A 16,791-nucleotide genomic window follows, 5' to 3' on the forward strand; every position below is an offset into this window, starting at 1 on the left:
GGTATGTACATATATATATACATATGTATATATATAAATATATAAGATGTTCTGTTGGCATAGTGCCTAAGGCATTTGACTGCTAATCAGAAGGCTGATGGTTCAAACCCACCAGCCACTTTGTGGAAGGAAGACTGGGTAATCTACTTCTGTAAAGATTTATTGCCTTGGAAACCCAAAGGGGGTTGCTATCAGTTGAAATCGACTTGATATATATATTTGCCACAGGAAACCAGGAAAGCAAAACGCGTGTTAAGAAACTCTTCATGTTATAATTGATGTTATTCTACAAGATACTGTGCTGGGGGTTTGGACCTGGCCTTGTGTGGTCCCAGATGACTGAGCACTGACCTACACCTCCTTGCACCTACAAGTAGGGATTATTAATTATAGTAAATCTCCAGTGAAGAACGTCCTTAGGGACAAACTCCTACTTGCCCTTTAATGTTGTGTTAATTTTTCCTCACTTTGAACCTGAACCAACCCCTGTTCCCAACAAATTCTTCATCAGTCAACTTCACTTGCTGAACAGGCAGCTTTTAAATCATGGAAAATGCTTCAAGCTTTTTCTTTCACTAACACAAACAATCTATTGATGCAGAGTCAATTTAGACTCACAACATCCTTATTGGACAGAGGAGAACTGCCCCATAGGGTTTCCAAAGCTGTATTCTCTTTTATCCCATGGAATGGCTGCTGGGTTTGAACCACTGACTTTTCTGTTAGCAGCCCAACACCTAACCACTAAACCACCAGGGCTCCTCTTTTGCACTAAAACCCACTGTCACCAAGTCAAATCAGACTCATAGGGACACTACAGGACAGTGTAGAACTAATCCATAGAGTTTCCAAAGCAGTATTCTCTTTTATCCTGCCGAGCAGCTGTTGGGTTCGAACCACTGACCTTTTGGTTAACAGCCTAATTCCTTTAGCCATAGTGCCACCAGAGCTCCCTCTTATACTAAAGTAAGGCTAAATAAGAATCATAGGCACTTTTTCTGACTTACCTACACATTCAACTAAAGACATATTTAGGAATGGATCTTAGTCATAACCCCTGGGACTGTGTGTAACTGTGTTATAGAAATATTGGAAGAATCAGTGCATATGTAAATATAAAATAAAAATAAGGAGTTTTGAATAAATAAAAAATGTTGTATTCATAGGAAAGTGTCATGATCTATAATGATAATATATGAATGTACATATAGCAGGAGCCCTGGTAGCACAGTGGTTAAATGAAAGGTTGGCAATTTGAATCCACCAGCCCCTCCACGGAAGAAAGATGTGACAATCTGCTTTTGTAAAGATTTACAGCCTTGGATACCCTAGGGGGCAGTTCTACTCATCCGCAGTTGACTCAATGGCAGTGAGTTTGTTTTTTGGTACATATGACATACATATATAAGCTCAGAGGCATTAAAAAGAAAGAGGCAAAAATTAAAATTCATTGTTGTGTCAGTGTGTAGTTTTTATGTCTTTATTGTAATTTCTTTTTACTATCAATGCTACATATTTTTCACAATTTATAAAACAATATATATGTAAAACAAAACAACAAAAATTACCATCAGTAGCCTCTTTTCCTTCTCTTATTGTTCGCCACAATTTTCAGCTAAAGGAAAAAAATAAAAATAACCCACTGCCATTGAGTCGATTCATACTCCTGACTACCCCCATTGGGTTTCCAAGGCTGTAAATCTTCATGGAAGTAGATCGTCTCATCTTTCTCCTGTATAGAGGCTGGTGGGTTTGAACTGCTTACCTTCTGGTTAGCAGTCAAATGTCTTACCCACTATGGCACCAGAGTGCCTTAATTTTCAGTTTGGCAGGAGCTTTTTTTCTGGTTTGTGTTTTGTTCCTGGATTGCTCTCTTTAACTCATCTCAATCCAATTGGCTCAGGTCAGCAAAATCTGAACCTTTCCTACATGATAGTTGTAGTTGAAAGAGTCCTGATGTAGAAATGGTTAGGTACTCAGCTGTTCACCTAAAGGTTGGTGGTATGAACCAACCCAGCAACTCCATAGGACACAAGACCTGACATTCTGCTCCTATAAAGATTACAGCCTAGAAAACTCTACAGGATAGTCCTACTCTGTCATGTGGGGTCACTATAAGTAAAAGATCTATTCCACAACCCCCAACAATAACAATAACAAATGTAATAGATCAACTGGGGAGATAAAGGTCTCTGTCAAGATTAAAGTGCACCTCAAGCCCTCTGACCTCTGTATTGGAATACCAGCACCACCCATGCATACCCACTACCATGGAGTCAATTCTGACTCACCCATGCATAAGTTATTAAATTATAATGGTGTTTGTTCATGAGGTGGTCTTCTTGAAAAATGCACTTGCAGCTAGCATGACAAGATTTGATCACATATGTTCCCAATACCTCCAACTGTCTGCTCCACTGCAACTCAGTATCTTGAGTTCTGCATGGTGTGTTTTTGGCTCTACTTTGGTCTCTCCTTTTGCCATTTATTTAATTCTAGGCACAGAGTTGACCAACAATAGCTTATAAAAGGTCTAATAGTGCTGGACCTATTGGGGGAAAAAAAACAGAGGATGAGCATCCGGGAGAAGGTTAGAAATGCAAGTTTAATGAGTCTCTGGGTGCCTTCAAGGAGAAATGGTGTGGGAATCAGGGGAAGATGTCAGTAGGCAATTAGGGTTGGTAGGAATCCTTGAAGAGCTTCAAATCAGCATTGCAGCCAGAAGACTTGGCTGCCAACCATGAATAGTGCCTAGAAGAAACCATAGTGGGAAGAGGCCTGTCGTGGCTTCAGGGATTTGGACAGAAGCCTAAGCGTGAAGGCTACTGCACGTTGTGGCATACTGTCACAATGAACACATATGCAAAAAATGCCTGTCATGGAACCATGATGTAACAACTGAATCAATTAGTGACACCACTTGTAAGCAAGTGACCCTCATCAGCCCTAAAGAGGGTGTAGGAGTTGCTGAATTTCTATTAGAATTTTACTGACTCTACCAGGCATATACAGTACTGTAGCCTTCCTTGGTTACAGCCATTTTCACTTGGCTCCAGATCTATAATGTTCATGTGTCTCATTTGGCCAAAAGGAACTGTATATGGCGCTTCAGTGTGGTTGAGTTATGGTTGATAGGTGCTGTTGATTCAATTTTGACTCACAGCAACCTTGTGTGACAGAGTAAAATTGCTTCATAGGGTTTCCTAGGCTGTAGTATTTATGGAAACAGATTGCCAGCCCCCACTTCCCCCTTCCTCCTCTCAGAGCCACTGCATGGGTTCAAACTGCTAACCTTTTGGTTAGCTGCCCAGCACTTAAGCATTGTGCTACCACAGCTCCATTACAAATTGGAGGAGTAATGAAAACTTTGATCCTATGTTGATGATTTGAGGAAGAGGCATACTAGGACATGGTGGGTAAACTAAGTCCTCCTCCATTTGTTTTGCTGAATTCATATTTGTGTCCCTGCAGAAAATGGTTATCTTACAACAGGGGAAAGAAGAAAGTTTTAAACAGAACACATTTCAGGGGACTAATTACTTGTGAGGTTATGCAATCTTCTTCCATAGTGATATGGCCTCAGAAACCCAAGGAGGGGTCACTCTGAGTTGGGCAGACTCAACAGCACATAACAACAAACAACAGTACTGCCTAAGGCATTTGACTGCTAACCAGAAGGCTGGTGGTTCAAACCCACCAGCCACTCCTTGGAAGGAAGGTTGGACAATCTACTTCCGTAGTGATACTGCCTGGGAAACCAAAGGAAGGGTCGCTATGAGTCGGGTCTGACTCAATGGCACATAACAACAACAACAACAATGCTGCTTTCTATTCAAAGTTGAAACACTGATATTTTTACACAAAACTGAATCCCTTGGAAATGACAAATGTGTATACCATGCAAAATTTTAATATCTTTCCCATGTGGACCACAACAACTTTGAATTTGAGAAACAAGATTAAAAAAAAAAAAAAAAAAACATTATGCAGCTTGTTTCCAGTTATTTATCACTACAAATCGGTAGTGAAAAGCACAAACTCTGAGTGCCAACTTCATGCTGACTGTAAGAATACCAAGGTTAAAAAGATGTAGTGTGTGTAGTAATCTCAGAGCCTTATGTCCAAAAGTGGAAAAATTCAACAAATTATTCTTAATTATTTGCATGTTGGATTCCGATTGCCTTTTCAAGAATAAAGTCTCCTATCTCATAATGAAGAATATAGAACAAAAATAGACAATTAGATTAATTCAAAGAGTGAACGAGAGAAAACAAAATAAGAAAACAAGTTTGGGATGGGGAGGAGGTGGAGACTATGAAGAATTCAAAATGAATGTGCTGCCAAAGAAAGACAGGGCTGAAAAATGAGGAAATTGGTAGACCGAGGTGACAGCTGACAGCAGAAGTTCTGACAAAAAATTAACACAGAACAAAAGGAAGAGAAAACAGAAAACGAGGGACAAGAATGTGCATGGCTGGAACAACAAAATAAAAAATTCTATCTTAATTTAATTCAGATAAATCATCAGGTGAACCTGGGCATTGGCATAAGTAGTTTGGGTTATTTGATTTTTAAAAAATTATTTAAAATTGTCTTAGGAAAACCCCACTGGATTACTGAGGTTTCAAAAGACATGGATTTGCATGTCTTTTCTCACCACCTTTCTTTCTTTAGTGAAAAACCAGCTCTAAGCAAACTCTTTGTTTGTTTGTTTTCACAGCAGCTTCTTTGCACACTACAAAGAAAATAGATAATGCAACAATCTTTCTTATTTTCCTTCTTTACAGAAAACAGTTGGGCTCAACTGTACAACAAATGAAGATGTAAATACCAAATAAATTTAAAATAGCAATGTTCCCATTGAAACTCATTTCAAGTGATGAGTGTTAAAAGTTTTTAGCTGGCAGAGAATAACCAGGTCTTGAAAAATCTACCTATGTTGCCCTCTGTTCCTGGCATTTACTTTCTTCCTGAATGCATTATAATGGCATGGGCCCAGTGACACCCCTTAGCATATAATTATCCCTGACACTATCTGAAAATACATTGAAGCCATCATTTCTTTCTTGATAAGTCTGTGTAGATATTCTATGAACAGCAATGTGTTAGCTTCCTTTTTTTTTTTTTAAAAAGGAATAATAGTTCTGTTCCAATAGCGTATTGTTAGTATTAACAAGTCCTAATAAGAAAAGTTGTTGCCTCTTTAATGCCGTTTTGAAATATATTTGGGATGAACAAGATGTACCTTAATGTAGTCCATGAATTTATTTAGCCAGAGCAGTTGAGAAAAATTGACATGAATCCTGAATTTTTAGCTTAACTTATTAAGCAATCAGTGTTGATATAATTGAGGAGGTTCTCTCTTAAAAAGTCTCTTTCTCTTTCTTTCTCCTTATGATATTTCCTGCCTTGATTTTTCTTGTTGTTTTTTGTTTCCTTTGAGGCTGGCTAAAGATGGGGAGAGGGACATCTGAGCTAAAGAAATAATTTGGAATACCAGTATGGGCACTAAGATATGTTAATTAATAGAAATTAGAATTTTATCTTTCTACCTAAATTGCCTTTTACAAGGCTTAATGATTTTAAGACTTATTTGTGTAATTACAGTACATGTATTTTCCATATATTTTAATATTTAAAATCCCATTTATCTACTTTAAAAAAAAAATTGAGAAGAATAAATAACTGATAATCATTCAAAGAAGCAATACAACAGTCAAGACACTTGGCAGCTCTAAGGAAGTGATTTATACTTCGAGTGTCTGTATTGTTATGTTACCAAAAGCAAAGGGATAAATTATCAGAGTTACACAAGGATTTAATTGTCTGATTTCTGTTAACATAGTGGGAATCACATGGATAAAATCCTTCTGGGACACATTATTCTGAAAATATTAGTCTGGAAAACGTTTCTATGGAAATGTTCATGTGTTTTTTCATTAATTGGTCTAATTATTCCATTTACAAAAATGGGAATGAGAAGCATTATGCTGGAATATGAGAAAGGTTAATACTATTTGGAGCAATTGTAGGAATCATGCTATTTTTAAACTGAAAAATCTTACAAATCCCTCAAACAATATGTTGTTGTTGTTGTTGTTATGTGCCGTCGAGTCGGCCCCGACTCATAGCGACCCCTCCTTGGGTTTCTGAGGCAGTATCACTACGGAAGTAGGATTGCCCAACCTTCCTTCCGAGGAGTGGCTGGTGGGTTTGAACATGGGCAGATACCATCTGTCCTATAGGAGTTTCTAGTGAAAGGAATGTATTTAACATATTTGCAATAGTTGTTTTAGCATTTTCCACTTGATTTATCTTTTGGTATTTACATCTTCATTTGTTGTACAGTTGAGCCCAACTGTTTTCTGTAAAGAAGGAAAATAAGAAAGAAGCAGGGAAGCACAAATAGAGCGGAAGATACATGCCACATGAAGATCACTCAGAAACCCAGGGACAGGAGCTGAAAAGGACAAGGACCTTCTGCCAGAACCAACAAAGAGACAAAGCCTCTCCTAGAGCTGGCACCCTGAATTTGAAATTTCAGCTGCCAAAAATAAAATTCTGTTTGTTAAAATCATCTACTTAGGGTACATTTGTTGTAGAGGCACTAAAAAATCAAAGAGAGAAGACATTTTAGATTTTTGTTCCCAGGAGAGGAAGAAGTGGAAAGAACAGTGAAACATCATGAGGGAGTGGCTGAAAGAACTGAAAATCGAATGGCCTATTTTTAATTTTGTATTTCTGACAAGCTAACCTCCTTCATCTCTATAATTCCTGGCTGAACAACTCCCTACACACAACGGCTTTCTGCAGATGTACAATGGCGGTTTGAACAAATAGAATCTACATCCTAAAATTCAGCGTGTCTCCTGCAAATTCCTAAATTATACTGCTATCATATTACCAGTTACCAAAATTAAACAAAACAGAACAAGATCTACATCACTGACCTGCTTTTCTCTCCTTCACTCCTGTTCTGTATCTCTGTTATTTATATACATTTTAAACTCAATGTACCTTCTTTATCTGCACCTATCATTCTTTTCTCCAACTGACTGAACAAGCAGGAGGCTTTTGCAAGGCTTATTTCTACCTTCTCTATCAAGGCAGAGAGAGATGAAGCTCTGAGAGGTGGGGAATTGCCAAATCCTCTATTATGAGGGGATGGAGTCGATAGCATACTTCCACATTATCCAAATAGTATTTTCACTCTGGTTTGTGTGTTCTTCCTTGATCAGCAAGTGTTAGATGGTTATGAATTCACATAGGGGCAGAATCTCACAAATGTCTTTTGTCAGGCTCTCTGTGTACACCTGCTGACTTTCTGAAAGATAAATATCACATATTCATTATTAAATCTGTAAACACTGAGGTACTAGAAGCCCCCGATCTGGCTCTAATGAGACTCCACATTGGGCAGGAGGGTGAATTCTGGCCTCAGTTTCCTCATTTAACAAAAGAATGTGTTTAAACTCCATTTTTATTTCTACCATTAATATCTCAAGATGGCTATTGATAAGGGGGTGAGAGAAAGCCCATGTGAGGTTAATCATAAATATAAGTGTGAATAAGGAGTGAATAAAAGTTATCAAAAATGTTGAAGATCTCCACTATTCCATGGTGAGTTGGGGGATCATTCACTCAACACAGAGGCCTGAGAGCAACAGAGCAGGAAGTATATTAAATAAACTTAAACACTCTGCAAAACTTGCATAGGGTTTTGCAAGATCATGTGTTTTTAAGATTTCCTCTTCATGGTTTCTTTCGGACTAAAATTTCAAAAATAAATCATTTTCATGGAAAATGCTCTATAAAACTGTTTTTTATCCAAAATGAATCATTCAGCAGACACTTAGAAGTAGGGGAGAGGGGAGAGGTATCTCCACAGTTTTCAGAATCCACAGGAAATGATTTTCTGTGGTTAGAGCCTAATCAACTTTAAGGTTTGCAGATTTTTTTTTGCCTTCCTTCATCCAGCTTATTTTCTTGTAGTTCTATAGTTCTATTTTCTTGATATTCAACAAAACACTCTCCTGGCCCATAAGGAGGGTACAGGATTAATGTTGGACTGTCTGTTGTAAACAATCATCTATATTATTCTTCCACATAAGCTTAAAATAATATTACTGCCATGAAGGAACAGTGCTGAAAGCATGGGAGATTGGAAATGAAGGCAGCAGCTTATAGGAACAGCTTCCAGAACCCTCCAGAAGGTTGGCGGTTCAAACCCACCAGCCACTCCTTGGAAGGAAGGCCAGGCAATCTACTTCCATAGTGATACCGTCTCAGAAACCCAAGGAAGGGTTGCTATGAGTAGAAATCGACTCGACAGCAGTGAGGTTTTTTTTTACCCAAACCTTACTGATCAGAGGGCTTTTACCTTCCCAATTATTTATTTGGAATGATCTAATTTCTTTTAGGAAACAAAACATTTCTTATTTATTTGGGAAAAGAGTCAAATGATAGCATATTCTGTATAACTTCAAAATCTCTCCTTAATGCACTTTTTGGACTTCAGGGATACTGGAGGCAACATTTGCTTTGAGATATATTCCAGGACTTAAAGAAGTCAGATAGCGGGGTCTTGAACATCTGTTTCTCAGCAATTGATTAAACTACTAAACATAAGATCAGCAAAAATACAGAATATCTGAACAACACAATCAACCCACAGGATCTAAGTGACATATATTGAAGATTTCATCCAACACCAGCAGAATATACATTTTTTAAGTGCCCATGGAACATTCACTAAGATAGACTCGGGGCCATATAACCAACCTCAACAAATTTAAAGTTACTGAAATCATAGAGAGTATAGTCTTTGACTATACCAGAATCAAACTTGAAATCAGTAACAGAAAAGATCATAGGAAGATCTCCAAACACTAGGACATCAAATAATATAATTCTAAATAATCCATAGGTTAAATAAGAAGTCTCAAAAGATACCAAAAAAAAAAAAAAAAACTGAATTACAATAAAAATAAAGCATCTCAAAGTATATGAGACACAGCTAAAGGAGTGCTGAAACGAGAATCTGTAGTACTTAATGCTTACATTAGAAAGGATAAAAGGCCTAAATCACTAATCTAATTTCCTACCTTAAAAAAACTACAAAAAGAAGAGCAAAATCTACTGAAAGGGAGCAGAAGGAAAAAAAATTAATAGCTGAAATTGAAAACAGTAAACAATAGAGAAAATCAATGAAACAAAGAATCAGTTGTTTGGAAAGGTCAATGAAATGGGTAAATCTAGCAAAACCAAACCAAACTCACTGCCATCGAGTTGGACCCAACTCATAGTGACTCCTCCTTAGATTTCCGAGGCAATGTCACTATGGAAGTAGATTGCCCAACCTTCCTTCCAAGGAGTGGCTGGTGGGTTTGAACCACCAGCCTTCTGGTTAGCAGTCAAGTGCCTTAGCACTATGCCACCAGAGCTCCGCAAGACAAACAAAATTAAAGACAGAAGTTAAAATCACCAGTATCAGGAATGAAATAAGAAATACTACAACAGATCCTATAGCAACAAAAGGATAATAAACGAGTACTATTAACTATTTTACTCTCATAAATTCATCAACTTAGAAGAAATGGGCCAATTTCTTGAAAACCATAAAAAGCAAAACTCAAGACAAAATAGATAATCTGCATATTCCTACAACCATTAGGAAATAACTGGAATTCATAATTAAAAATCTCCCAAAATTGTCTTAAAATAAAAATGTTTTTTAATACAGTTTCTGAAAACTTCCAAATCCAGATAGTTTAATTGGAGAGTTCTACCAAATATACATAAAATGATTTAGTATCAATTTTAAACAGTATCTTTCAGAAAATGGAAGAACAGAGAACACTTCCCAATTCATTTTACAAGTATAATATACTGATACCAAATCAGATTTCATTCATTCTCAAATGTCCATTTATGAAAACATACAAGACTTTATAAGTTCATTTTTGTTGCTTTTAGGACATGCCCAAGATACTGAAGAGCCAAGAATAATGAAGCTAAATATATTTCTTGAAAAGACAAACTGAAAAGGATATTTAGAGTTGAAGACATTATTTAGGATGAATAATTTTCCTTTCTTTCTTTCTCTCCAACTCCCCCGCCCCCTTCTAATGTGTGATTTGAACATAAATATCTCAGTTTGTAGCCAATCTGTGCCCAGGTATGTCATACTAGAGAAGGGTGGACAGTAGAGTGGAGGCTGTGTGCAAGGCTGCCATAGCCTGAGCACTAGTGGTCCTGCGATGGGTGGGAACTTTTGCCTGCACATGCCCAGGTCCCATGATGCTGACTTTATGTGAAACAAGGTGGCAGGATAGTATGGACTTGCAGTGTTCCAGGGCAGGGCCTCCAGGTGGCCAGCTGGACTCATTTCATACAAGTGAGGGATATGCAACCACTCCGTGTCTGTGGCGCTCCTGCCTTCCCCATGATGTATGTGTGGGCAGGAGATCAGGCAGCCAGACGGCAGGGCAGAAAGTGCACAACTGTGGAAACCCAGCCTCAACTGTGTGAGCAGTCTATCCAGTCTATGATGCACAGACCTGCACCTTGCTAGGCTGAGGCCAGGTGCTTTGGAGAGGGCTGTTTCTAGGGTGGGGAAAAGTGATTTCTTCCTGCATTGAAGAAAGTGGTTTGCAGAGCAGGAAAGGAATCCTGCTAGGAGAGGGGCTGCTTTAGAAACACAAAAGTAGGCTAGTGAGGGTCTGATGCTGGGAATCTACCTCTCATCAACAGGCACCAAAACAAAAAAAACTTACTATTAATTAATATTAAATCCACTGGACAGAAAAAGAAAATGAAATAGAAACAATCAATATGTAAAAAATAGTACAGTGCACTTATAGAAATAATGTGTGGATGACTGCACTGTATGCAAAAATGTATAATGCATGCATTATTTGCATAAAAATATGGTACTTCACTTCAATAGTTGACCACTGAGAAAATCTTTTCTCAGTAAGACACTCTCATCTCCAAGTCTTTTTAAATCAGGATAATTTAAATTCCAGCTTCAGCTATAACTTCATAACTGCATTCCTACCCAGTGTTGGGTTATCAACAACAGCCTTATAAAGGCAATTATACCCCATTGTTAGGTGATCTGAGAATGTCTGATTGACAATAAACAATTTTTCTATTGGAGATATTCATATATTAAAGGCTTTTATTTTCTTCCTCAAATACGTAGCTACATATTCTAAACATCACTTTGCAAAAGCACCATTTGATTTCTTCCAAATTGCTAAACATTGGTAGCCTTTATTTATAATTACTACAAACACAGGCTTCTTATTCCACATGTTTACCACATTCACAACCCACTGATGAGGTAAAAAGTACAAAATCCTTAGAAGGAAGAACATATGCCCCTCTACTGGGGCTCAGTATAATTCCAGTGTCCTATCCAATTTGCATCATAAAAATTCACTGTGTATAGGTTTAAGCATTGGAAAGATGTAGTAACTAACAGAGATTTCCAAATCTTCCAAGAAGTCTCCAAGACTTCTCCTGGAGTCTTCTTCACCTGCTGCTACAGAGCTATTGTGTGAGCCGGGTTACCTGGACTTTATTAGCAACAGATACTGTACTGGGAGCTCTGGTGGCATAGTGCCTAAGGCACTTGACTGCTAACCAGAAGGCTGGCAGTTCAAACCCACCAGCCACTCCTCAGAAAGAAGATTGGGCAATGTGCTTCCGTAGTGATACCATCTCGGAAACCCAAGGAGAGGTTGCTATGAGTCGGATCCAACTCAACGGGAGTGGGTTTTTTTTTTTTTTTTTTGGATCAGGTGTGGTGGTCACAGTAACTATGAACTCAAAGTAACTATGTGTTTGCATGTGTATATCAATGGTATCACATTAGAGAGAAGATCCTATTCCTCATTTTCGTTTTCTCACTACCCACCTCTACAGACCACATTAACTCTCATTCACTTTCTTGATACTGACACATTACCTTTGCTTCTATTTTGAGCATAGTATCACTTTGAAATGCGTTCTTCCTCATTACAGTGTCATTATGTCACCTGACATTTCCATAGTTATTTGGGAGCATGGACCACGTCTAAGTCACCAGGTTGCCACAGAAAATGTAGTTGAGGCCAGGTGAGTCTTGCTGAGATGGAAGGGGGCCATAAATGCTCTCACAATGTTTTATAAAAGAGTCCCACACACTCCCCCTTTTGTTGAAACCTATCAGGGACATTAGTGGAGAGGGGAAATAGCAATGTTCGAGTCAGTGGGAAATCAAGGCTTATTGTAAATCTAACTCTGTTACCCTCTCAATCATCCGACTTACTCAGCTTTGGCTCCTCACACTGACCCAGGGTTTAGTGGGTTCCAGCATGTCTGTAAGTACATTCCTGTATATGAAATACACTCTAACACAAGACTGAAATATCTCTCTATAAAAATATGTAACACAAAGGCACTGAACTAAGTAACAGCAAAAGCATTATAATTAGATATCTGAATCTTTGTCCTTCTAAAGACATTAGTCACCAAAAGAAAACTTCATTAAAGCCTCTTGTCCCACATCTAGGAAATTCTAAGTAAATTTCTTGATAAGCATTAGTAGAAGGAAATAAGGCATTTAAAAATGAAGGCAACACATCAGCATAGTTTATGTCTAAATCATGATAGCACAGGTACCTTCAAAATGATATAGAGATAATGACATTTTCCACTAATTGTAGAAAATTTTGCCAAAAATTAAAATACTTAATGTTTTGGAATTATTTTGTGGCTTATTACCATAAAAGTGTAAAGCTGATTCAGAGGTCAAAATATATTGTGCCCAAAACTAATACCCTATAGAAATAAAACATGGTCTGGTTGGCTGTTATACATTCCTTGAATTCTTCTCTTACAGACTTTAAATAGGCCATGCAATGAACTAAAGAACCTATAGTTATCTATGACACAGAAGGATGTAATTTTTTTTCCAGACTGGTAAAACGCTAGCAATGGCAGCAATAGTATTCTTCAGCTATTTGCTATTGATATTAATCCTTGGTAGGGATTATGTTTTTTGGTCATAATTTATATATTTAAAAATAAGCATATCATGTATATATTCCATGCATAGATCTGTACGTATTCTATGTGTACATAGATAACGTCTAGGCGGAAATCAGATCATGAAGCAGGCATTGATGAGGTGCAGTGGAAAACATGTGTTCTTTTACATGACCTACTTACAGAAGGCAGAGTCTCCCAGTCAGGCAGTCTTCAGCATGACAATTAGCAGTTTTTCCTGCAGTTTGGTCAGCAGGAATGACACAACCTTCTCCCTAGCACAAGTCACTCCCCTGCTGGGTTTCTGCTGTTCTCTGGGTAACGGCAATCCATTAGGAGTGTGACACAGTAGGGAAAGAGACCGGTTCACTGTGAGACCTGCTACTCACTCTCGTACAGTGTATCGGCCCCCCTTCCCACTGCACAGTGGCTGCCAGGCTCTGGGCAGGAGGCTGTGCTGTGGCCGTCGTGAATGTGAACCATGCAGCCAAAGTTCCTTTGAGACACAGGCTGCATTGTCTTGGCTTTCTTTCAAACATAGTCCTTTTTAGGATGGTATAGATTCAACCTAACCTGGCTCCCTAATCTTGAAACCAGGGAAAGAATTCTCTTCAAGTTAAAAGTTTTAAAAATTTAGAAAGAAAAAGCATGAACTAGAGGTAGGGGAATGTGGTTGGCCTTCTACTTTGAAATAAACCTAAAGGATCTCAAAATAATGGAAATTTATGGGAATTGTCCTTAGCATGCATGCCTGGGATGCTAAAGGGACATGCTTCACCTTCTTATACCTTTTCCTTTTCTGCATACAATCAAATATTTGGTCATCTGCTTACAGTAAGGGAAATGAGATTATTTAAATTGTCAAGATTGGATACTTCCCCAAAGAGGACAGTTCAGAGAATGACCTGCAAAAATCACCGTGTTAGAGAGAAAATGAGAAACAAAGACCAAGTACCTGCTTGTTGTGCCGCCTGTGGTATCTGCTGACTCCTCTGAGCACTGTACTGAACTGAGGCCATGGGCCTGTACTGCTGTGTGGTTGAGGTAGGGTACTGACCAGATGGGTAATAATATACGGGCATCTGTGGAAGAATGAGGAAAAGCAGGGACTAAGAACTCTACATAAAGTAACTTTTTAAAAAGTAATTAAAATACATTGTTGTTGTTGTTATGTGCCCTGGAGTCGGACCTGACTCATAGTGACCCCTCCTTGGGTTTCCGAGGTGGTATCTCTATGGAAGTAGATTGCCCAACCTTCCTTCATATGAGTGGCTGGTGGGTTTGAACCGCCAACCTTCTGGTTAGCAGTCAAGTGCCTTAGGCACTATGCTACCAGAGTTCCCTAAAATACATAAGGCCATCTTATAACATAATATGATTTTACAGATTGTCTGTAAAGATGGCCCCAGAATTACCCATTTTCCTGTATGTATGTTCATGCTACTCCTCTGTGAAAAGGTGAAACTTAGTCTCCAAGCCCTTGAATCTGAGCTGGCTGTGCAATCTGCTTTGACCCATGCAAAGAGGCAGAAGGGATATCTAAGATTTTCAAGCCTAAACCTTAAGAAGCCTTGCAGCTTCCACTTTTGCAGGAAAGAAAGTCAGCCATCAAGTAAAGGAAGTCCAAGCTATCCTGCTGTGGAGAGAGGTCATGTGGAGAACACAGGCAGCCCAGTCAACAGCTTTACCAAAGTTCCAGGCACGTAAGTGAGTAAGATCCAGACAAGGTATCCAGCCAATACCATTTGGAGCAGAGGTGAGCCATCTCTGATGAGTCTGGCTGGAATTTCTGACCTGATTCTGGTCAGTAAAATGGTGGTTGCTTTAAACCATTGAATTCTGTGCATTTTAAACATAACAATAAACAGTTATGTACTATTACCAGGGCTTACTGGTGGTAGTTTTAAATATTATATCTAACTTGAATTGTTTTTAATAAAGGGAACTGAGGTGAGACATGAAAAATGTTGACTTCTTGCCTAATATAGAAGCTCCGGTGGTGTGGTGCCTAAGGCATTTGACCGCTAACTAGAAGCCTGGAGGTTCAAATCCACCAGCCACTCCTTGTAAGGAAGACTGGGCAATCTACTTCCATAGTGATATCGCCTCGGAAACCCAAGGAGGGATCATTATGAATCAGACCCGACTTGATGGCCGTGAGTTTTACACAACACAACACACACATACACACACATATATATATATACACACACATATACATATATATATGTGTGTGTTGTTGTTTGTTGTTATGTGCCGTCGAGTTGGACCCGACTCATAGCGACCCCTCCTTGGGTTTCTGAGGCAGTATCACTACGGAAGTAGATTGCCCAACCTTCCTTCTGAGGAGTGGCTGGTGGGTTTGAACCACCAGCCTTCTGGTTAGCAGTCAAGTGCCTTAGGCACTACACTACCAGAGCTCCATATATATATATATACATGTATATACATATATACATATATATGTATACATATGTATGTATATATATGTATATATATGTATATATATTCACTCTAAAGGGAGAGATACATTAAAAAATACGGTTTCTGTAACCTCTTTTAAAAAATCTAAAAAAAAACTTCAGTTGCATATATATAAATATAAACACAAAGACGTAGACACACATAAAAATATATACGTGGTTCTAAGAATATAGGCAACACATTTATCAATTCAACATTTCTTACATGTACAATAACTAGAAATATATGAATTTCCAAAGTGATTCAAACCAAATGTCACTTGATCTGGAGAGATTTCCTATCTACCCAAGGGTATCAGTGGGGACAAGACCCTTCTCACAGTGCAAGAGAGTAATTACTTATCTAATTGTTCCTATTCTATGACAAAGGTTGGGCTACATTTACTTGAGAGCAGGGTGAGGTTACATTTTATTAAAAGGTCACCTAAGAGTTTCCTTGCTCACTACAGGCTCTGGTCTTCCTAGCCCTCCTTCCTACTCTTGACTCTTCCTCATGTGTTTGTCCATTAGGAATCCATGGCTGGATGGTAGTAAGCCTTGATTTCAATATAGAGAGAAGAAGACCCTGTTAGGTCTTGTGTTTACATCTCTTTGGTGTGCTGATTGACTGCTTCTTGTACAGAGAGGAGGTGTGACCAGCAGGGCTGGATTCTTATACAGTCGCACATAGAGAAATCTAAAACCAAAACCAAACTCACTGCCGTCAAGTCGATTTGACTCACAGCAACTCCTTCCCTCTTGGGTTTCCCAGGAGGGATCTCTAAACAAGAAGTAAATTGCCCAACTGGCAGCTTCTGGTTAGCAGTCAAATGTCTTAGGCACTATGCCACCAGAGCTCCCACACTCTGCTATCAATATTGTCCAAAGCCAAAAAGCACCATTTTGTGTGAGATTTATTTGCAGGTAGAGGAAGGAAACTCATTTTAAAAACATAATACAACACTTTGAGGTGGAATACTCTACTCAAACTCATGCTTGGCTCTTATTTAAAAAAAAAAAATGCTGTGAGGCTCACAAGAAGACATAAAAGAACATTAAATGTGTTCCCTGAAAAATGCCCACACATATTCAAAACTAGGAAACATGCTACCTTTTGGATAGGATATAGATGTCTTAGCAAATAAGAAAATGTCTTCATTTTGAGGAAAAAAAAGTAAATTCTATAACACCCATATAACAATGTACTATTATACATCAGGTGCTTCCTAATAATAAGAATAGGAAAAACTATTATTGAATTCGGGAGCTCTGGTAATTAATTTACCATCAGCAT

General features: G+C 38.4%; 1 protein-coding gene across 1 annotated transcript in view; it reads right to left on the reverse strand.

The window, feature by feature from the left end:
• ARPP21 (cAMP regulated phosphoprotein 21) overlaps nucleotides 1–16,791 on the reverse strand; it is a 150,443-nt gene that overhangs the window by 49,168 nt on the left and 84,484 nt on the right. The window contains exon 17 of the mRNA XM_042782805.1: nucleotides 13,991–14,117. Coding sequence (XP_042638739.1) covers nucleotides 13,991–14,117 — 127 coding nt within the window. The remainder of the gene's footprint in view (nucleotides 1–13,990; nucleotides 14,118–16,791) is intronic.

Source organism: Orycteropus afer, unplaced genomic scaffold (assembly GCF_000298275.1).
Source record: "Orycteropus afer afer isolate SDZICR_OR568_19922 unplaced genomic scaffold, OryAfe1.0 scaffold00473, whole genome shotgun sequence".
NCBI lineage: Eukaryota > Metazoa > Chordata > Mammalia > Tubulidentata > Orycteropodidae > Orycteropus > Orycteropus afer.